General features: G+C 36.6%; 1 protein-coding gene across 1 annotated transcript in view; it reads left to right on the top strand.

The window, feature by feature from the left end:
* The first annotated feature begins 5099 nt into the window (after positions 1-5099).
* Positions 5100-24965, top strand: part of LOC113117089 (E3 ubiquitin-protein ligase pellino homolog 2-like) — a 34428-nt gene continuing 14562 nt past the window's right edge. The window contains exons 1-2 of the mRNA XM_026285497.1: positions 5100-5448; positions 21620-21749. Of these exons, the coding sequence (XP_026141282.1) occupies positions 5372-5448; positions 21620-21749 (207 nt within the window). The 5' untranslated portion in view covers positions 5100-5371. The remainder of the gene's footprint in view (positions 5449-21619; positions 21750-24965) is intronic.

Below are 24965 nucleotides of genomic sequence, written 5' to 3'. Positions count from 1 at the left end.
GTTGTGTATGGTCTCTCTCTCTCTCTCACATACACACACACACAAACTCAGACACAAACACATTACGTTTTCTCTAGTTTTTGGCCAGTAAGGGAGTCAGTTTAGTGTCTGTATTTTTTGTTTAAACATTTTCTTTTGACCCAATCCTGAACTTAATTTGCTTTTTGATATTTTTGTGCTGACTGTATTTAACAAATTTGAACAACTTGTTTAAAAAAAAAAAAAAAAAAACTGGAACGAACTTCAAAATAGGAAGTTAAGCGTCTTGTTTTGGTGAATGGTGGGTTGTGTCTGAGGTGAATGTTCGTCAATATTATACCGGATTACAGAACTACCGGAGGAAAACAGTGGATTTTTGCAAGTATGATAGGTGAGTAATTACTCCTGAAGTGTAACAAACCCGCATAGACAAGCTTCATAGCTCGCAGAATCTGATAAGTGTGTGTGTGTGTGTGTCACCACTGATGCTCGGTTAATGTTAACATTTCCTTAGTGAAAAAGATTGTTTTCTCCACGTTTAATTTGCAGATCCATTTATGATCTGCAGGTGAGCCTCCAGTGACTTTTTAAAAAGTGAAAGTGACATTTTTAAATTGATCGGAGGTGTAAGCGCTCACTCCACAGACCAGGATAAATTATCAGGGAAACTGAGGCTTGGTAAACTTTCATGTGTTCATAGGGATCGATTCCGCCTACAACCTCTTTTTTTTTTAATTAGCGTTGTTTGGCTTCATTATTAAGTTTGTCCGTATAGGTATAGGCAACTTTTTTTGTCACGTTCTATAACTTTTTCTGGAGACTGGCTATTATCTTATTACAAACCTGCTTTGCGATGCCTCTAAAATGGCCGCCGTTACCCACAATGCACCATTCCATGACGTCTACGCCCGAGCTCTATTTAGCAGGAATTGTAATCAGGCGCTAAAAAATAATACCCAATAATTATTCGTTGAGCCAATGGGATCACTCGGGGTCCTAAGCGGACTCGATTTCTCGGGCGGACTCGATTTCTCATGACACCGGCTGTCAATGGCAGCCACTTCCTGCTGCCAGCTGCCGATTTTTTATCTGAACCCCTGCTGGATTAAAGCGGTGACACATTCCCATCATTTCTCATGATTCTCTATCAAAGACCAAAACAGACAAATAGTTATAACATGAAACTTCATTGCTTCTTTTTAAATTATAAATTATTGATAATTTGCATCTACTTAATCAGTCTCCTATCAGACAAACCAAGAAGGCCTATAATTATTTTTCTTATGGAACATAAAAAATGAGTTCTTTAGCAGAATGTCCAAGCTGCTCCTTTACAATTAAGAACCTGGTAACCGAGTGAAACGTGAGGGTGGTGCATTTTTATTTTTCAGGTGAACTGTCGCTTTAAATGAATCACGTGTGCATAATGTCCACACAATGCTTTAAATTCAAAGTATCCTACATCACACATCTTCACTTTTGTGTTTCTTCACAAGGCTGCGATGATTTAGACTTTAATGAAGGGTGAAGATCAAATTAAAGGATAACAAGAAAACTTTTGTGTGGCTCTGAGGTCAGCAGACACATTCCAGCCATTCCCTCCTTGTGTCATACTACAGTCAGCTGAACATTTTACCATCACACACTCGCATGGAGGTTAAGTAAGGTGACAAGTAGTGTAGATAAATCCCATATACTGGTGTGTGGACTTCCCCCTCATCTTTAGTGTCTTTCTGTCACGTTTGTGTGGACATCTTGATGCTACAGACACTCCAGAGCAGTGGTTTTCAATATGTGCGTTTGCAGAGTGGAAATAGCTGTGCATTGAAAATATTGGAGTGGTGGTGCTTATAAATTCAGTTACGTTTTTTTTTTACTGGAGTGCATGATCTAGAAATGTTTATTGCATACAAATAATACTTTATATGAACCATATTCAAATTGAAATATTATAGCAGGACATTAAAAGTAATGGAAAAGAAAAGGACAAAAACATCTAGATATCTAAATTACACATTTTACAAAAAGCGGCCCAGGTCGACATTGAGTATTTATTTAGGTGGATATTAAAAAAGTTTACTCCTATTGTGACCTTTCCAATCCATGGCGATATTATAATACACACTGTATTATACAATATCACAGTTTTCTCTGTTGCACATTGCGCTCTTTTTCAAATGTTTATTTTGCAAAGTATACGCTTGTGTAAAAGATATGGGCTTACTTGTATTAAATGTGCACTTGTAGTGTGTTTAAGTACTTAAAAAGAGTACGCTTTCATGATTAAATAATGTCAAATTAACAGTTTTACTCTATTTCACTCTATGCTCTATTTTAAAGACAACCGAATTATGAAATTATATATAAAATACACTTAGGTCCTACGTGAGGGGGTCAAAAAAATCACTCTGAAGTCGAACTAATTGCATTTTTGTTCAAATTATTTGTTAAAAGTATGCTAAAGTGTACTTCTTTTTTACAATGGCACATCCATACTGCAGATATAGTAAGGATAGTATGGAAATATATCCCATTTATGAGCATAACCATTGATCATCAAACAAGCTTTTCCTACTTTTGGTGTCCATGTTGGAAGTGGTGTAAAATATCACATGAAGACAGAGCGTGACATTACTCCTCTGACATGAAGCAATAACTTACATGAGTCAACGTCCTCAAAGACGAAGCACTCACAGTCTGATAGACCTACTCAGGTTGAGTAATAGCAACATCATTTACTGACTCTGCTGTTGTATTGTGAGTTCAAACTGTTAGTCAAACACATTCCACATCTAACTGTTGACAATGAGTTCTTCAGCGCTTGGGATCTTTGTCTTAGGCCACTAAAAAAGCACCTTAAAAGAAAGCAAGAAAGCGTAACAACTCCCTGACAGTCACCCACTATATAAACTAGCATTTCAATGTTTTCATCCTGAGTATTGTTTATGCATTATGAAAGAAAACGAAATCATGATTCGGTCCAGGTTTTGACTCTTGTCTAAGTTGCACAATCATTCTCTCATGAGTCATACCTACTTATTTCTCTTTTGTTCATGCACTTATATTATTCTCATAGTACAAAGATGGAAACCAGACACATGCCTTTCAGGAACAGCAGCTCTTTGCATCTGCTCTCTATCAAGATGGAATGAGCAAGCCAGTCTTTGATCCTTCATCCAGGCTCGTGTGAGGAGGGGTGGAGGGTTTGAGAGGGGTTGACTTATTCATAAAAAAAAAACCCTCTGCCCATACGCAACACACATGCGCTCATAGGACGCTGTCAGCATGCTGGTGAAACTGAGAAATATTCATGTCATCGACACGGCATTGTTATTCATCAACATGTTTGTTTACTCAGAAGTGGCATAATGTAAGAACGATTTTTAACTTAATTAATAGAGGAACGTTTAAAATATGCACTAATGTTCAGCTATTTCTTTCAAAAGCATTTAAAAGTCTTACTGACCCCAATCTTCTGAGCAAGTCATATAGACATTCTTAAATTTGTCTGTGATTTTAGTGCTTACTATTTCTTCTATTTTCATTTTACTTTATTGTATTTTTTTTTTGTTATTTTATGGCCCTTTATGCATTGTTGTACTTCAGTAAACTCATGTTGTTTTAAATATTGCTACCGTATGTAGATAAATTTGACTGGCATTTTAGAAAATCAGTATGGGGTGTAATTTGTGTCCAAATAACATTTCAAAACATGTCCAATTAAAGTAAGTCAATAAATCACCGCCTTGGAATTATAAGGTTCTATCTGAGTTATTCACATATTTTTATTCTGTGACAACTTTTTTACATAATTTCATGTTTTTTTGTTTTTTTTTTGTTTTTTTTTGTTTTTGTAAGCTGTGTAAATTTTGGGCCTTTTTTATAGAACATGAACCATCATCATTCATGAATTTTATGATTCATGATTAAAATGCTCTTCTAAAAAAAAAAAAGAAAGAAAGAAAGAAAAGAAAAGTACTATATAAAATATAACAAATGTTCACTGAATAGTTATTTGGAGACCCCCAGAAATGGTCACAAGTGTATATAATTTACCTGATTTATATAACATTTTATTCTTAAACTATGTGGAATATTTTATGGCTGTTGACAGTATTTTGATTTATGTGATTTATGTAGATATCCAATAAAAAAAGATATGTTTTTTCTGATTTAAAGGGATTTCCAAAAAACTCTAAATAAATACATATATTTAATAAGTTATTATATATATTTTTTTGATTAGTGATTACATTTCAGAAAACTTGTAATACAAAACAGTTGGCTAATTGTACCATGATTAATCAACTGGGGAAGTTTTGTAGTATCTATGAATTAAAACATTTACTGTTCATCTGTGGTGTCTTGTCTTTAGCAATTTTGGGTGTCCCAAAATGTTTCAAATACAGGTGTGAGAAATCTAAAATACTTGTAACAGAAACTCAGTGCGTCTGTGAAGGCATGTGTATGGATGAAAAGCAAACTCCTAGCAAATGGCTCATTCATGTGGACTGAGCTGTTAGAGCAGCATGATGTCTGTGATGGACCTGAAGGCATTGATTTACAACAGTTTACATTCTCAGACCCTACTGCCTAATTTACATGTTATGGCTGCACGTGGGCTTTTTGAAAGGCAAAATCATTTATTTGTAAAGGCAGCTCCCATTCAGATCATTACAAAAATGATAGCTGCAATTGAAGTGATAGTTTATTAAGACGTACTATGAAAGCCAAGGGGGACTAATGTTGTCAGGATCACAATGTTCTGCAAAATATCTTTTTTTGTGTTCTACAGAAAAAAAGAAAGCCATTGCACTTTAAATATATCTAAGTTTCTGCTTTTGTTTACATAGTTGAAGGTGCCGCCTCAGACCGCCGTTGTGTTGGATTGAGCCGTTAGAGGGGCGTTTTTCTTTAGCTTAAACAACTTGAAATATTACAGGATCAAACTGTCCATTACAGATTGTGCAGAGGCAACACAGTCTTGAAAACTTTCCAAGTATAACCAAACCTTAATGATCCTTCGAGAATATTCACTATAATATTTGGAAAGTTTCTTCGTGCGCGTCCCCACGTAAAGTCGCTGTAAGTGAATGGTACGGTCCACCCCCTACTAGTACTGTTTTTCTAACAGCGGATGGAAACACTAAGTTGCTCGCTGTTCCTATGATGAAATATGCCCGAGACATAAGGCTTTATTACTATCATCAATATTTCTTAAATCTCTCTCGGATGTAGGATTTCACGGACTTTTTCCTTTTCTGAAAACTCCAACTCAAGATCGGGAGCAGGTAAACGGGAAATATGGCAGTTAGGAGCGACCTTTGAAGTCTCTTCCCTTGTCGTCGCTGGATTGATCGTGTAATTGAGAGGGTGTTGTTTGAAAAGCCTCATGTTTTCACCGAGTCAAGAGGAGCACTGTGTGCCCACCAAAGAGCCAGTAAAGTACGGCGAACTGGTGGTTTTGGGGTGAGTTCCTACGCGCAGCTATTTTTCCTTATGTGTGTCCAATAATATTTTGACGAGTTCACGCGACTTTTGTTCTGTTATTTGCTGTTTCCTAGTTTCCTTTCATAATCTCACAGTAGAAACTCTGGAGCATATTTTTCGAGCCGCTTTTTAGTTTCTAACTGCGTTTTTGGAGTACGGAAATAGTTTGTTTACACACTTGATATCGGCGTGCCCGACCTCCCAGCTCTTCAAATTCACGCACTCACGTTACTGCACAAATTAAACACGTGCGCTGTCTGTAAGCTAGCACGAGCTAGTAAAATAAATACATTTAGGCACTTATTATTTTTGTGCACGAAAAATAATCCTCCAAAGTGATTTCCCGATGTCTTCGAAACACGATTTTTAATTGCATTTTGCTCATCATGGGGGTGGATTGTGAAGCTGTGATTTGATGTAATCCTCAACGCTCGTATTTTGGCCTCATTGTTTGGGTTTTGATGGGACCTTCTCATCGGGATCGTTCATCATCTGTACGGGAAGTCATAACGAGATGAAGGGCGATGGAGGAATTCGGAAGCAGCCCACTAAAGTTATTTGTTCCCCCTCCTTTTCTGTGACTGGGCAAAGAGGCTGTCTCGTTTTTACAATACCCCCTCCTGGCTCTGCTGGGTTGTAAATCACATGTGTTCGGTGATCTAGAGCAAGGCTTTTCAAACCATTTCGGGAGCACTGCACATGTTGGCTGTCGACCTCTTTAGTTAATAGATGCTTTGGATGTGTCAGATAAAGGCAATCCAAAAGAAGCAGAATCCTGAACTTATATTGAAAGCATTACAATCAAAACCATCCAACACCGAGAGATGTTTAGCCTTAAGCAGAACTTCAAATATATATATATTTTAACCGATTAAAGCTATATATATATTAGAAAACTCAATGTTAAATTAAAGCTGCAAGCAGCGATGAACGGGCCCTCGCACCCGGGCTCACCGGCAGTGAGTGGCTTTAGTTAATAGGTGAACGGTGAGAAATATGCGTTTAAACTCATAAATATAAGTAGAATATATCAATGTTTATTCCATATATGTGCCAATCTTCCTGTTGCCAGCAGGTGGCGCTATCATTATAAAGGAATATTGGCCTTCAGATGTGTTCAGGGCAGGACTTTTATCGAACATGTGAGGTTTGGGGAGGATTGGACATTTTATGCCTGAGTTACAACAACATCCTATTTCATGGCGAAACAATGAAATTTGTCAGGCCGCCATGGACACGCCCTTTAACGAAACCTCAAGATCTTCGCAATTTAAGATCGCAAAAGGCTTTAGATTACACTGACCAAGTTTGGTGTTGATCTGAATAAATATCTAGGAGGAGTTCGTTAACCCCTGAAAATGGCCAAAACAACACTAATTTTGCAGAGAAAATTCCAAATAACTGACTTCCTGTTGGGATTCGGACTTCGTACCAAGAGACTTTTTCGTAGATATTGGTGTGTTACATGTGTGTACCGATTTTTGTACATGTACGTGAAACATAGCTCAAGGCGCACTCCGTTTAAAGTGTATACGCACTCCGTTGAAAGTGTATAGGTGGCGCTATTGAGCCATTTTGCCACACTCGATGGAATATTGGCCTTCAGATCTGTTCAGGCCAGGACCCTTATCACACAAGTGAAGTTTGGGCAAGATCGGACATTTTATGCCTGAGTTATAACATCTTTTATTCCCATGGCGAGACATTGAGCTTCATCACGGCGCCATGGACACACCTTTTAACAAAATCTCAAGATCTTCACAACTAAACATCACACAGGTCTTTAGATTAGACTGACCACAAAAAAAGACATTGATGTCATAAAATTTCTAGGAGTAGTTTGTCGCAGTGTAAAATATGTAACTTCCTGTTGCCAATAGGTGGCGCTATGACTATAACTGAATATTGGCATGTAGATCTGTTCAGGTCAAGAGTCTTATCCAACATGTGAAGTTTGGGGCAGATTGGACATTGTATGTCTGAGTTACAGCAACTTCCTTTTTCATGGCGAAACATCGAAATTTGTCAGGCCGCCATGGACCCGCCCTTTAACGAAACCTCAAGTCCTTCACAATTTATTATCGCAAAGGGCTTTAGATTACACTGACCAAGTTTGGTGTTGATCTGAATAAATCTCTAGGAGGAGTTCGTTAAAGTACAACCCCTGAAAATGGCAAAAACAACAGCAATTTTGAAGGGAAAATTCAAAATAACCGACTTCCTGTTGGGATCCGGAATTTGTACCAAGAGACTTTTTTGTAGGTATTGGAGTGTTACATGTGTGTACCAATTTTTGTACATGTATGTGAAACATAGCTCGAGGCGCACTCCGTTGAAAGTGTATAGGTGGCGCTATAGAGCCATTCTGCCACACCCGGTGGAATATTGGCCTGAAGATCTGTTCAGGCCAGGACTCTTATCACACATGTGAAGTTTGGGGAAGATCGGACATCTTATGCCTGAGTTATAACATCTTTTATTCACATGGCGAGACATCGAACTTCGTCGCGACGCCATGAACAAGCCTTTTAACGAAAACTCAAGATCTTCACAACTGAACATCGCACAGGCCTTTAGATTAGACTGACCACAAAAAAGACATTGATGTCATAAAATTTCTAGGAGTAGTTCGTCGGAGCGTAAAATATGTCACTTCCTGTTGCCAATAGGTGGCGCTATGACTATAACTGAATATGGGCATGTCAATCTGTTCAGCTTCGGAGTCTCATCAAACATGTGAAGTTTGGGGCAGATTGGTCATTGTGTGTGTGAGTTAAAGCAACTTCATTTTTCATGGCGAATCATCGAAATTCGCCAGGCCGCCACGGACACGCCCTTCAACGAAAAGTCAGGATCTTCGCAATTTAACATCGCAAAGGCCTTTAGATTAGGCATACCAAATTTGGTGTTGATTTGAAGAACTCTCTAGGAGGAGTTCGTTAAAATACAACACATGGAAATGACCAAAATTACACAAAATATGCTCATAATATTAAAAATAACCGACTTCCTGTTGGGTTTAGAATTTCGCTCCAAGAGACTTTTTTGTAGGTATTGGTGTGTTACATATGTGTGCCAATTTTCGTGCATGTACGTGAAACATAGCTGGAAGGCTGTTGATTTTCTTGGTATAGGTGGCGCTGTCGAGCCATTTTGCCACACCCTCTTCTGAATCCTATATCAGACGAAAATTTTCACCAGGTTTGACGAGTGTGCAAAGTTTCATGACTTTTTGAGCATGTTAAAGCCCTCAAAAATGCGATTCATTCGGGAGAAGAAGAAGAAGAAGAAGAAGAATAATAATAAATATAGCTGCAAGCAGCGATGGCGGGCTCAAGCCACCAATGCCATCGCCACCCCGGTGGCATCAGGTAAACTGTGCCCAGCGGGCACATGCATTCACAATATCCCTCTGGCAGTGTGGTTTTAAAAGATATGGCAGTTAAAGGGTTAATCCGAATCATCTAGACTTTAAAATCACATTCACAGAACAATATATATATATATATATATATATATATATATATATATATATATATATAACTTTAGTAACACTTTACAATAAGATTCCATTTATAAACATTATGTTAACATGAACAATATTTATATAGCATTCATTCATGTCAGTTAATATTCCAAACTTAAACATTAAAACATTGTTTTATTGTGATTTTTTTCCAAGCACATTTTACCAATTCCAAACCATATCAATCTTAATAACTACCATTATTTTTTATTTAATCATTTATGAGTGCTATACAATACTCCAGGAAAGCTGGAAAAGAAAAACAGGTAAAGAAGAACTGACAAAAAGAATTGCAAAATAATTAGGAATTAATGTGAAAAAAGATTAATTTTTAGTCAATTCTGCAAGCCAGACTTTTCAGGAAAGGAGGTGGAATAAAAATGAGCTCCTAAATCTTAATCCTGGATTCTGGAAGATATATTCCTCAAACCATCGAACAAGAGGAGGTGGTGCTGGTCCTTCACGAGTCACTCTAATCAGTTCATAAAGCCTATATATAAAGCCTTAATATATAGTATTTCACAATACTTCATGGTATTCTAATTAAATCATTTTTTGGAATCTTAGATCTCTCAGAACCGGACGCCGAGTAATTCTGAGACTCCAGGAAAGTGTCAGTTCTGTAAAATGTTGGCGCTGGAGACTAAATGCTCCCTGATAGTTTCACACCTAATTCACTTAACACACACACAAACACACACACAAACACACACACACACACACACACACTACCCACTGTGACAGAGGGACAGAGTGACATCAGATCTATGATAGTTTTTTAATTTTCTATCATCCATATAGTGTTGTATAGTCATGAAACTATGCATATTTCCTCAGAATGACTTGTCTTCTATGTGTATATTTTTTTGAAGTGTTTAGAAGCTGCACTTAAAAAAATAAAAGACATTTACTGGTTACTTTTTTACTGTTATTTCAAAAAATCACCACGACAAAACCATTCAAGCTATCCAAAATTAATTTGCATCTGTTCTGTAAGATAAATTCTTTAAACAGTGGTAAAAGAGGATGTGGGGCTGAACCTTCAAGAGTCACTCAAAACGTGTCTGTCCATAAAGCCTATAAAGAATTATTCTTAATATACAGTTCACAATATTTCAGCTTGTTATTCTAATTAAGTGAGGGTCATTTTATCAGTAAAATACATAAAATTCATATTATTTTTCTTTGAAAGATTTCTATAAATGATTTAAATCATACTTGTTTCTACAATAATTATTTAAAAGTAATCCTATACCTCCATCTGGTGGCCATTATTGGTACTAAGAATTGCAAGCTTCATTTATAAGTTATGATAGTTTTAATTTTATGCTGGCTCTTGAAAATGATAAAGCTATTAAACTTACTGTGCTTCCTTCAAATGATGACTTCTACGTATATAAAAAAATATGAAGAGTTTGGAATGAAAAAAATTAAAGATATAGTAAAATAACTATTGTATTTTTTTTATGTTACTTTAATAAATCGCTATGACCACACCATTTAAGCTATCCTAAACCCATTCACAATTTAACATCTCAGTATATTGGCTTCATGTTAAAAAAAGTTTGGTGTGAACTACTTGTGTCTTCTTGGAGGAGTATGAAATCATTTACAGGCTGATTTTATCATAAATCCACAATAGAATTTCTGAGTTCTGTATCAATCAGTGTTGTTGTTTGTTTATTTTTATTTTTTTATTTTTCATAGGAAGATAACTGACCCTTTACTCTCCTTTTTAACAAATGTGCTTATAAACCAAAAACAAGCTATTTATAGCTGTATTTATAAACTGCTTACTACTGACTATTAATATTGGGACAAGGCTTTATAAAGCATGAACTGACTATTTACTTTTTGAGTTTGAAATTATTATTTGCAGCACAAATAAGGTTTTTTAGGATTTTTAAAAATCCCTAAAACTGTCAGAAAAGGATAAGGCCTATTTCTATGTGAGTGGCTACATTTATTTGTTTTTATAACTATAATGCATAAACTATGAAATTATACAAAATGTATAAAAAAAAAGTACAACAGTTATTGTTTTCCAATGTTTTTTATTAATTTTTTTTTTTTTTTTTTTTTGGATTTACATTTAAAAAAATTAGCCTACTGCAATCATTCTAAACAGCTTGAATAAAACCTGTCAATATTTATTATAGACCACTGTAACTGTGTATAATCTAACAAACAAGTTTATTATGAAAATAAAAGTGTGTACACCAGAAAAATTGGACGATAAAGAAATTGCTAACAATAGTATAATAGATCATGTTTTATGTTTTTAGGCGTTTAGATGCAGAAATGGACAAATAAAATGTAAAATAAAATGTAATTGATTTAATTAAATATAGATTAATTCTTGTTAGAGCGAAATAATAAATACATACGTACACACATTAAAAAAGCAGCCAAGATGAATGAGTTTCATTTTTTTTATAGATTCAAATTGAAGACAGAAGCAGCTGGTATATGCGGTCACTTAATATTCAAATCCAGTAGATCCACTTCAGATTTATTTCTCTACAGTTTATGTTCAATTGGCTGTTTTCGTTCATATTCGCCAAGCTATTTTGAAATAATCTTGTCCGTGATGTGTTCGTTCGTACGACGAAAGGCAGAAACCTGCAGCTCGAGAGATATGTTATTCTGCCAGTCGCGGTGTCAAATAGTCTTTCACACTTAAACGAGTCACAAACACCTGCATTTAGCTCTTGCAGTGTTACAATGGGTTTATTGTGTGCATTTGTGGTAATATTTTATTTAAAAAAGCTCTTAAACAAGAATAAATTCGTTTGTTTTGAGCTCGACACTGTAAGCGCTGATCGGAGCGGTGATTTCAGACAGGCAGCCGCGAATATTTAATTTTCACACAAACAGTTCAAAAACATCTGAATTTAGCTCTTGGTGTGTTCTAATTGGTTGATTGTGTGATATCGCTGTAATAATTTATTTTTAAAAGCTTTAAAACAGGAATAAATTCGTTTTTTCTGAGCTCTTTACTCCAGACGCTCGTGATCAGAGCGGTGATTCATCTCTCCTATTTCTCACGTATCTCTGGCCAGAAATTATTTATCCATGAGCCCTGAACCGGTAATAATCAGATATGTTGGTTTAGCTTGTCAGTGTGAATTAAATCTAAGTATGTATTTGTATTTTTAACCGATTTAAAAGTGAAAGTAAAAGTCCGGTAATTGCACCTGTAGGGGCGCTATTTCTCTCAGACAATGGAAGTCTGAAGCACATATACTCAAACAGAGGGACAGAGTGAGATGAGATGTCTGACAGTTTTTTAATTTTCTGTTATCCATACAGTGTTGTAAAGTCGTGAAACTATCCATATTTACTCAGAATGACTTTTTTTCTGTATGAAAAAAGGTTTTGAAGTGTTTGGAATTTAAAAATGCAGGACAATTAATAATTCCATTTTTATTGTCATTTAAAAAAATCACCATGACAAAACCGTTCAAGCTATCCAAAATCCATTGGCAATTTAAGTTGTTTAAAATGTTTTGGCATCATGTAGACAAAGTTTGGTGTGTATAGTGTTACTCTCCTCTGAGCAGTATGCATTAATTCACAGCTAAATGTAAAAAAAAAATCCACATTCAAATCAAAATAGCTGACTTCCTGTCGATCGTAGCTGATGACTGTGAATTAGAAAGTTGTCCGTGTTGATAAGAACAATTTTTGTACCGAGTTTGGTGTCTGTAGCTAAAACTAACCCCCCCACTTTTGACAAAAGGTGGCGCTATAGAGTGCCTCTTCCACGCCCTTTTAAAAGCTTTTTCCATTGTCTAGCTATCAAGAATACTGATATGTGTTTTGAGTTTCATGTAAATCTGAGGTTGTTATCTGCCTCAAAATCACCATAACAGAATATTCAAGTTTGACACGTTGCCATGGCAACAATATATAAGATATCAATATCCCCACAACAGATTTACATCGGCCATGTTTTGTCATTATTCTGATGAAGTTTGAAGCAAATCGAGTAAAAATAAGATGCTGAATTCAAAGCATTTTGAAAATGACTCACTTCCTGCTGCCAGTTGGTGGCGCTATAACGTTGACTCTTAATAATCACATATATACGATCGGTATCATACATCGAACAAACCGATGAAGTTTGATCAAACTCAGGCAATGTATGTGGATGTTATTAGGCATTTCCTGTTTCTCACTTTTTGCCCTAATTTCAACGCCTCGCCACGGGCAAACCGTTCGAGATATAAAAAATCCCCTCGCAATTTTTCATCCCCAATGTCTTGAGATCATGTTCACCGAGTTTGGTGGCAATCATGTAAAAAACCTATGACAAGTATATCAAATTCCAGAACATGCTTTTTTTAAACAGCCATGAATAGCTGACTTCCTGTTGGGCGGAGCCTTTGACATAGAGCGCGAAAGTTGTTCAGCTCAATGAGATCTACAAGTGTACTGAGTTTCATATAAATATATGCAAGTGTGTGTGAGCTATGGTTCAAGATTTCTGACTGTGTTCCAGGGGGCGCTGTAGAGCCCCTGTGCCACGCCCGGGTCCCAGTCTCTGTGGCGTCCTGATGGCCGCAGATTCCAATGTGTGTGCCAATTTTCAAGAGTTTTTGAGCATGTTAAGGCCCCCAAAAACCCCCGGAAGGTTTAATAAAAAATAAAAAAAATAATAATAATAATAAGAATTAAAGCTGCAAGCAGCGATGAACGGGCCCTCGCACCCGGGCTCACCGGCAGCGAGTGGCTTTAGTTAATAGGTGAACGGTGAGAAATATGCGTTTAAACTCATAAATATAAGTAGAATATATCAATGTTTATTCCAAATATGTTCCAATCTTCCTGTTGCCAGCAGGTGGCGCTATCATTATAGTGGAATATTGGCCTTCAGATGTGTTTAGGGAAGGACTCTTATCGAACATGTGAAGTATGGGGAAGATCGAACATTTTATGCCTGAGTTACAACAACTTCTCTTGCTGTGGCGAGACATCAAATTGTGCCAAGGCGTTATGGACACGCCGTTTAACAAAAACTCAAGATCTCCATAATTTAACATTGCACAGGCCTTTAGACTAGACTGACCACAAAAAAATTACACTTCTGTCAAAAGATTTCTAGGAGTAGCTTGTCGCAGCATAAAACATGTCACTTCCTGTTGCCAGCAGGTGGCGCTATGGCTATAACTGAATATGGGCATGTAGATCTGTTAAGGGCAGAAGTCTTATCTAACATGTGAAGTTTGGGGCAGATTGGACATTGTATGTCTGAGTTACAGCAACTTCCTTTTTCATGGTGAAACATCGTAATTTGTCAGGCCGCCATGGACACGCCCTTTATCGAAACCTCAAGATCTTCGCAATTTAACATTGCAAAGGCCTTTAGATTTAACTGACCAAGTTTGGTGTTGATCGGAATAAATTTCTAGGAGGAGTTCGTTAAAGTACAACCCCTGAAAATGGCAAAAAAAACGCCAATTTTGCAGAGAAAATTCTAAATAACCGACTTCCTGTTGGGATTCGGATTTCGTACCAAGAGACTTTTTTGTAGGTATTGGTGTGTTACATGTGTGTACCGATTTTTGTAAATGCACGTGAAACATAGCTCGAGGTGCACTCCGTTGAAAATGTATAGGTGGCGCTATGGAGCCATTTCGCCACACCCAATGGAATATTGGCCTTCAGTTGTGTTCAGGCCAGGACTCTTATCAAACATGTGAAGTTTGGGGAAGATCAGACATTTTATGCCTGAGTTACAAATTTTATTCCCATGGCGAGACATCAAACTTTGTCACGTCGCCAAGGACACACCCTTTATCGAAAACTCAAGATAATCACAATTCACTATCGCAAAGGCCTTTAGATTAAACTGACCATAACACAATTTAGATTTTATTAGATTTCTAGGAGTAGTTCATTGCAGCGTAAGGCATTCACTTCCTGTTGCCAGCAGGTGGCGCTATGAGTATAACTAAATCTGGGAATGTTGATCTGTTCAGGTCAGGAGTCTTATCAAACATGTGAAGTTTGGTGCAGATTGGACATTTTATGTCTAAGTTATAGCAACTTCATTTTTCATGGCGAAACATCGAAATTCGCCAAGCCGCCACAGACACGCCCTCAAACGAAAACTCTAGATCTTCGCAATTTAACATCGCAAAGGCCTTTAGATTACACTGACAAACTTTGGTGTTGATCTGAATAAATCTCTAGGAGGAGTTCGTTAAAGTACAACCCCCGGAAATGGCAAAAATGACAAAATTTTGGATGAGAAAAAAAATAATAACTGACTTCCTGTTGGGATTTGGATTTCGTACCAAGAGACTTTTTTGTAGATATTGGTGTGTTACATGTGTGTACCAATTTTCATACAAGAACGTGAAACGTAGCTCAAGATGCACTTCGTTGTAAATTTATAGGTGGCGCTGTCGAGCCATTTTGCCACACCCACCTTAGCAAACCATTGCATACCTAATATTTTTCCAGCTCTGACGTGTGTGCCAAGTTTCATGACTTTTCGAAAAAGTTTCAGAAAAATAATAATAATAATAATAATAATAATAAACAACACAGAAACAAGAGGGTCCTCACACCATCGGTGCTCGGGCCCTAAAAAGAATAATCCTTAGGGGAACAATAGGGCTCTTCGCCCCTTCGGGCTTGAGCCCTAATAAAAAACAAAGCAGATACAAGAGGGTCCTCGCACCTCGGTGCTCGGGCCCTAAATATATAATGCATGATAGATCAGGCTTTTGAGGAACGTTTATTTCTCTGACATCACTGTTTTCATTGTATTGTTTTCCCTCCATGAAAACTACATAGCTTTGATTAATACATCTAAACACACCTTACTTAGACATATTATTGGGAGCTATAAAGTGACAACTGATATTTATGTGCATTTGTATGTTATAAAGATCTTATTGTTTACATTACGAACTATCACAATTTCTATCAGCATCGTCACTAAATTAAATGCTTTTACTTCGTTTGGGTCTCTGAATATATTTGGTATTTCTTCCTCCTTAAACGTGAGCTCCATATTCCCACTGTGTATGAGCCATAAAAAAAAGTTCCATTTCAAATTCCATTTAGATTTCTGATTATTCATATGGTTCAGGGGTACGCATGTTTTTGTTGGAGCAGCTCGTCTAAAAGCACAGAAAGCTTTGTTTTTCCCTCTGGAATTTCCTATGGTTTTTATTTTTATATAATCGTGGTTATACATAAGGGTCTGTGGTTAACAAGACTTGAAAAAAAGTGTCATGTTTTCTTTCGTAACAAGTGTTGATTTCACTTTTGGTGGTAGTAGGTCCTTGTTTACCAACCGGTGTTTTAAAACACTGCAGCTTCATAATGCATTTAAAATGCATAATATCATGTAACCTTTTATAGAATAAAACGAAGTTTCTTAGAGTAATAATTTAAGGGTATTATTATAAAAAATTTTTTAATGCAGAATATAATTTTAAACATGACAGATATACAGCCTTCGTAAGATTATCAAAGAAATCGTAATTGTGAGTTCTGAGCACATGGATGACTGGGCGTTCAGATCTACAAGCATATCATCTCAAGTTCAAGGATTCTCACAAGTTTCCAAGTTGTGGAGTTGTAAGTGGTGTGTGGATTTGAGCCCAGGTGATTTTAACCAGGAAGATTTGCTGAAAAGAAGACAAATTAGGTGATAGCCTAAATGAATAATTTTCATCTTTCTGAGTTCAGATTAGTGGTCGATATTAAGAAATATTAAATCATTTGACAATGGATTAAAAAATAAATGTGTAAAAGAATCCAACTTCTACTTTTAGATGACAGTATTTTTCGCAAATAAATATTTAATAAAAGTATAATATAAAGAGAAAGTAAACACAGTAACTATAAGGGCACTCAGTATTCTGGGAAGTTTTTGTGCATTGGCAATCATATTTTTCAAATTAAGCCATGGTAACCCTCATTTAACATACAGCACACAGAGAAAATGACATGATATATCGGCCGATATATTGACCTTGGTGATTATTTCGGTCGACCACTAGTTCAGATGTAGTTGTTTAAGTTTATTCGGAATATATTTATTTTTTGTTATGGTTCCATATTATTTTGCCAAATTAAATGCAAGATGTTATCATAAATGTCCGACTCAAGGAATAAGCTTCCCAGGTGCACTTAAAAGGCAACATAATCACAGAATCTCATAAAAGTTAACTTTATCATAAGACACAAACTAGTGTTGTCACTGTACCAAAATTTCAGTATTCAGTACCAATACCAGTGAAAATCCACGGTTTCGGTACCAAAGCAAAAAACACAAAAATATGCTAATAAAAAAAACACAACAATGCCTTTCTTTATACTTATTTACAATTGTGTTTAAAGTTTTTCTGCAAGTAATACAATTATGAAAAACAGTACACAAGTTTCACCCAAATTTAATTTGTCTTTTAATTAATTTAATTTAAACGCACTTTATTTTTTGGTAAATAAAGGGAATTTGCTATTTAAATTAAAACATGGAAGAAATATTGTGTGACTTGGTACCGAAGTACCGGGTCTTTTGACAACACTAACGCAAGCTATCCCGTTTAACTGTAAAGCTTTATCAGCGGAAGTTTTAGTTAAGCGGTCTTAGTCTTTATATGTAAAGTGAGTAAAGCTTTATTATGCACCTGTCATAGTACAAAATTAATTGGATGATTTTTGGAATTTGAAGCTCAGCATGAGCCAAACAGATCTATTGTATATCCGTTGTATGTTTAAAAAAAATAATTATGGTACCAACTTTCCACTGCCCTGATTCAGGGGGGTTGCCTGGCATTGGCTGCTGGCACACAGAGAGCTGAGGCTGAAAGAGGGTATTATTGATCTGGACACAGGCACATCTGAGCCTCCAGTCCTCCTCTCTCTGTTCATTGTTCTCATTAGACTGACTGAGCTTTTTGATAAGGCTTTGTGGGACACTACAACCCTCGAAAATGCACCTTTTGTAATGGTGTCTTTCCTCTGTGACTGATAGCTGTGATATGGAGATGGATCTCGCTGACTCTAAAGTTTCTGCCAACTCACTGAGATGGCCTTACAATCAGTGTCATTCAAACTCTGACCTCTGAAAGGAAGAGGCGATAAAACTAGAGCGTTGGATAGACGCTAGAGTTATGTAATTAAAATCTTAATTTAAAATGGATTTAATATTAATTTATTTCTTGATTTGTTTTTGTTGTATCATCCATTTCAGATAAATGTGTCCTTAAATGGCACAAACTGTAATTGGTCACTTTTCATACCAGTTAGACATCATCCTGGCTGAAACGGAAAGCTAAAGCAGCTGCCTATGAAGATTTCTTCTAAGGAAACGTTTCAGATAGACTTCCAAGGGACCGTGTCTAATGATCTAGAACAATTCAAATGAGCTTTAGTCACAGAAAAGCAAGCATTTAAGGACTTTTTCTTGGAGTCATGCATCAACTTTCAAATGAGATGCCATTCTTTCCATGAAACTGCTTGTGCAGGATTGTGGCATCTTTAAAATCTGACCAGATAATGACATCTCAGTAGACAGGATGTTATGTATTTAATGGTTCAGACATGCCATGATACTTTCTCTAATTGTTGCATGTCTAGACATCATCGATGGACAGGATGTTGGGGCGTCTCATAAGTGCTGACATCATGCACACTGCTGAGTGTGGATTAGCATTTTACTCTGAATCCTTGTTTTCATGAATGCTGTATGAAAAAGGATCCAGGACACTACCAGGAAAGTCTAATAGAGCAGAACAAAACTGCTGACTGCTTGTACCAGGATGGCATTAAGAGCTGGAGTCAATGAAAAGTCGTCTCTGTATTAACATGCACATTTAGTCTAAGGTGCCTTAAGCACCATTGTGTGTATAATTGAGTAGCTTGATTAAATAATGTAATCGGTTTAATTAAAATGAGTGTCATTTATGATGCACAATTCTTTTTGTTGCGAATCCGTGATAGTTACATTTTCAGTTTAGGTTTGCATGCATCATTAAAAGGGACCTGCCCAAGGGAAGTAACTTCATGAGAACTACACATGCTGTTATACAAGAGAACATTTACATGTTGAATCATGTTGCTCGTCACGGATGTGTTGGAGTAATTACATAAATATATGAAAAAATTTATATTTTAATTCAGCCACAACACATCTAATTATTCTTATGAACTTAGTAATGTGGCTGGATGTTGTTAGATATACTGATTTCCTTTTATACACTGATATGGCCTGTTCACACAGAACACTCTTTGCGTCTCAAACGCTAAGGAATGGTTTTAAGTGCAGTGCAGAAAATGCCTCCTCTTCCATGTTGCCGTCAAGTAAAACTGCTGCTATGTAACATGCAAAATCTCGCCATGTGTGACCTGTCTCCAAAGTCTTCTGATTGGTCCACTCTTTCGTAACTGCGTGGAGTTGCTTATAAAAGTGTAAATTCTTTTAACTTGACACGGACTCTTAATGCTACAGTCGTTGTGAGACGCTGCTGAAGATGCGAGACACAAGCTTAGGGGTCATACACGTCTAGTCTTCTGTAGCTGGACCTTCATACTGACGGCAGAAGGCAAAGCAACCAGTCACTTTCTGTTTTGTTCCGTGTCATGTTTAGGGGTGTGGAAATGTCCCCACATTAACAAACCGGTGTGTAAAACACTTGGACATGTTTGAAAGATTCTATGCAGCATGTTTTTATAGAAAAACATTGCAAAAACAGCATTAAAGAATGAACGGCCCCATAATCTATTGACTTCTGATTTCCAACAAAATCAGCACAGAAAATACCAGAAGAATTTTACTGAATAGTTTGTTGCTAGCATTTTTATATAATAGCGTTTTTATATATATTAGGGCCGGGACTCGATAAAAAAAATTAATCTAATTAATTAATCGCATTTTAATCGCATATAAATATTTGACCTGAGAAAAGTGAGAAGTAATTTTTTTTCACATGGATTTATAGTATACCATTGAATAATGACTGAATACATAAGCTTAAGCAACACAATATTGTTTATTTTTGTTCAACCAAGTCTAGCAGACCATTGCAATTTTTGCCATGAAGTGTATCAATAGCATATTTAGAAACAATTTAGAAATAGTACATTTCAGAAATTCAGAAAGCTTATAGGTGCTGGAACCTTTTGTAAAGTGTTTTTTTTAAGTAAAACACAATACTGTCAATCACATTCAGAACATTAGAAACACTGACTATTAGAAAACATCTCTCTGTAGCTTCAGAGGCCATAACATACTAAGTCCAACTCTCAATAACCTTGGACAAAACAATAAAGAGTTCAACATAAACTGTTGCACCAACAAAATAATACATAGTTCAACATAAAGTGTAAAGTCCACGCTAGCTGCTATATGTTTTGCGTTGAGGTGATACTTGAGGCTCGATGTGCTGCAGTGATATGTGAACGCTAGTTGGAGCTCCAGTATAATCGGTCCCGCTGAAACTCATCCAGTGAGAAACGTTCCGCGGTGGAAAAATACGTTATTAAAAATGCGGGAATTTTTTTTTGTAATTAATTAATCTCAATTAACGCGTTAAAGTCCCGGCCCTAATATATATATATAAAATGATACCTTGAAGTGGCAGCTCATGTGTTAAATGACATGTGATTCCTTTTGTCCCCAAATTAAATCCTGCTTTGCTCACATTGTGCTGCCAGTAGAAACCACTTGTGCTTTATTTGCGTTCACACTCGTTCTCTTTAAAAGATTCAGACCTCAGTCGATTCTAAAGTGTAAAAAAAACAAAAAAACAACAACAATTGTATCTGGACCCATTTTTTGTGGAAAACTGAAGGACAACATTTGGGTTTTTGTTAAAAAAATATATATGCTTTTCGTTCCAAATGTAGTGACCTCCTGTAGTCCTGCAATGTTTGGTGACAGTACCGTCATGTTTTCTAAATTTGTATATAATAATTTGTGGCAGAAACATTTACAGGTACAGATGTGAAACCACAGTGAACCTGGAGAATTTTGTGTTCACAATAACAAAGCAGCACTTTAACTTCAGAGACGTGTACGAGATAACAAGAAAACCTATTTTGGTAATATTCAGCCCAATAAATGTATAGTTTATTCCGTGCAGCGTGGGGTGTGCGATGTGACAGTTTTTTATCGTAGACGATAAAAATGTCTCCCTGATCTGCTTGAAGAATTATCGTAGTATAGTGCTACAGCGCACACTCCGTCATGCAACTTGCAAAATAGTAAAACCAACATGGACAAAAGAATTGATTTGACTTAGTAATATTTCTAATAAATAAAAAAAAACGTGATATATTTTTTCTGTATCGCCCAACCCTAGTGCAGCGATTTTTCACTTGTATGTATCGGATAAATATTTCAGAGGCAGTTAAAGTTAATAAAATAAATTATAATTGGAAAGTGTAGTGTAGAAGTAATAGAGTATGTTTGCAGTTGTAATGATGACAGTAACACACACAAAATATGTGTATGTGTAGTAGATGACAGAACATGTGAAGCACATCTGTGTGGCTTTCTGGTTCTGTGTTAGTCTGCTCATGTGACCGGGATCTTTTTCTTTTTTTAATCTTCCTCATCTAATGTTATCTAATTTTGGCATTTCTCTTCTTGAACAGGTACAATGGTTCACTCCCCAATGGAGACAGAGGGCGAAGGAAAAGCCGTTTTGCCCTTTACAAGAGAGCCAAAGCCAACGGTGTCAAACCCAGCACTGTACACATCCTTAACACGCCACAAGCCAGCAAGGTAATCTCATTACAGAAACCATAATTGGGAAACCTAATCTGTGAGATTTGCATTTCACCACTTCTCCGTGTCTCGTGAGCTGCCTTTTTTTGTTTGTTTGTTTTGATTTTGAATTTACACAGATTTCACAGCCAGAATTCCTCTTCACATTATCTTTAAAAAACAAGATCGGAAACTGGGACACTGGGAATAAACTTGACTGTTGTACAGATGTGGTGATGGAGAACATTATGCTGTAGTAATGTATTATTATAAATAATTAGGGCTGCACGGTAAATTGAAATGGAATCGATATCGCGATTGGACAGAAGCAGCGGTTGTCATGTGATGCACGGTGTTGTGATCCGAAGTAAATCTCCATCCGAAGGAGCGCAGAGGGCGCTCTCCTGCTGAAACTCCAAATTTGCCTCGCAAAAGAAAACCAGGAACCATCGCTGCAGCTGAATAAACAGACGATTTCACTGTTTTTATTGATTCAGTGTGACTAAAAACACTCAATTATGACAATGTTTTATCGGAGTTAAAATTATTATTATTATAAGTTTCATTAAAATAAAGTATATTTATAATGCAATGTCTTTATCACCAATTAGAATACTATGAAATCTGTTGCGTGCCGCCTTCTGTGTAAGAAACCCCATCATCGCACAGAAGGATTTATTTCAAACACTCGACTGACGTTATGAAGTGAGTTTGGAGTAAAAATTTTATTAAATGTGGTATTTTCACGTGCTTTCAGATGGAGCAGCATTAAGAGCCGTAGTTCACTGAGAAGCTACGCAGTCAGCTGGCGTAATCGCAAACGATTTATTCGATTTCTTAATCGCGCAATAAAATCATCTATATCTTGTCTTTGAACTACGGCTCTTTGTAGTAAATGCTGCTCCGTCTGAAAGCACATGATGATGATTTACTGCCGTTTACAGAACTGGCTTGCATCGCCTGACAATTGCATTCGATTGATCGTGCAGCCCTATAAATAATCTGACATTTATGACGTGACCTGCCTTAACGTTACCCTTTTTAAGAGATTGCATTTAGTTTTGTAACTTGCAGCAGGGGTGCGTCAACTCTGATTGTGTGCCATGGAGAAAGACTAACTTAAGGGACTGATTTTTGTTTAAAGCATGCAGTTCCCATTCAAGCGCATGATCAACACATGCTCTTCTGAAGCTTGTCAGAATCTACTTTATGCAACAGCAATACATGGAATTTAAAATTCTTTCACCAGACTTTCCAACTCCACATAGCAGAGAGTAGTAGAAGAGGAGTATGTTGGTTTCTTGCCCAGGTGTAAACTGTGCAATGCAGTGTTTGGTTAAGAAAGACCGCACTAGTTCTGATAGCATACCTGACCCCACCTTTCAAACGTCTGCTTGCTGCTGGGACATTCTTCAGGGATTTACAGGTTGGTACTAAACATGATGGGTGGGGTTGAGCTGTAAAAAGTTTATTGTCCTTCAGAGCAGCCTCCGCCAATAAACGAATCTGTGCTAATACTCTGAGCCTCCAGATGTTATTAAAATCCACAGAGACTGTCTTTCCCTCTGATACTTGAGAAGTTTAATGGGTGCTGGAGATCTGTTTGAACACATTTCAGCAGCCAGGCCACAACTTTCAAGTGCAGCCCACATTGTCTCTATTAACAATGGTAGTATTTTGATCATAACTTCTGTCCCAGTGACTTTTCTTTTTTTATTGTGATTGGTGGCTTCTCTGTGATGATTGATTGACTCTTGTTGTTCTGCCACTCTTAGTCAGCTGAAGGCAAACTATGATCAAAGGGATCTGCTCCGTTACTGTGTGTGACTTTAGTTCTGTTCAAAACCTAGTGATTTGAAAAAAATATTTTTTTCAGACCCAGTCGTTCTCAGGGGAGCAGAGCTCATTACCAATTAAAGGGACGTGTAACAAAACGGGTACAAAGGATGTTTTTTACATTGCAATTGAGAAATTTTAACTAAAGCATGTTATAGACTTTTCATAAAGACCCTAAAGAGTCATTTGTGGAAAATGGGCATCTGGTGACCCCTTTAAGGCATACTTTTAATTGTAGATATGATATTATAGAGATTTTTTTTTGCTCCGGCTCCAAGACAGCATCTCATGTGTCCTTGATAGAAACAACTTTCTCAATTATGATTTTTTTCCCACTTAGGTCATAATGTAACACAGTTACATTCAGTATCTTTAAAGGTTACTTTTCACAAAAATGTTTAATCTAAAAAAAATAAAAAATTATGATGTGTTGTTGTGCTTTGAGTATAACAATTAATTGTTACTGTTAGCTTAGCAGTGTGCTGACATAATTTTTTTTTATCAATTTTTCCATTTTGTGTAGCACTTTTTTTTTTTTTTTTTTTTTTTTTACAATTACTTTACAAATCAGTCACGTCAGAAACCCCATTTTTGTTTTCATAATTAGCACAGACTTTAATCAGTCTAGTTTTCCCAGTTTTTAAAGCGGTTTGCAGAGGACAGCTCTACCAACTTGAAGGAGGTCACCTACAAGGGGGCAATTGTTCATTTTAATTGTTTAGGCCACGATCAACAGAGCAGAACCCTAAAGCTATGTTAGGTTGCAGGCTGAGAATAGCCATGGCATTGTGCCACCTTACATCCATGATCCTTCTTAACTCCTCAGTCTGTACCTGCCTGATTCTAGCAGGGCTCTTCTTTTCTCTCTCACGCTGTCTGAAATGTAGTCCTCAATAGACTTGCCACTATCATAATTTACTCTGGTATCAGTGTTCAAACCGATATTGGAGTTGGTTGGATGTAGAGGTCTGCGCGGGACATTATATTCCATGCAAAGTTATATTTGCGATATATTCACTCTTTGTTCACCCACTGTCTGCTTAGAATAATTGTATTCCGGAACCAACCGTTCCCGCTAAATTTAAATAGAATTCCAAAATCTCACATTTAAATTTCCACTGCTGAAAGAGAGCGAGGAAAATATAAAAATGTAGTCTGCGCAAAATGTGTATTTATTTTATTCGTCTAGTCAAGATACTAAATTAATGTAACATTTTGTGATCAACGCAGTAAGAAAATGTCGCAGAGAAAAAAAAATATAGGTTGAAGGCTACAAAAAATGTATTTTGTCGAGATACAATTAGTTGTATCTTTCTTTGTAGTTTTCAGCACAATAGCAAAATGTGTCACAGAGAAAATAAAATGTAGGCTAAGTTGTAAACAAATTTTAGCCTATTT

This window comes from Carassius auratus, chromosome 17, assembly GCF_003368295.1.
Source record: "Carassius auratus strain Wakin chromosome 17, ASM336829v1, whole genome shotgun sequence".
Classification (NCBI taxonomy): Eukaryota; Metazoa; Chordata; class Actinopteri; order Cypriniformes; family Cyprinidae; genus Carassius; species Carassius auratus.
The sequence above is the reverse complement of the archived record's forward strand: the minus strand, read 5'-3'. Positions and strand labels throughout refer to the sequence as shown.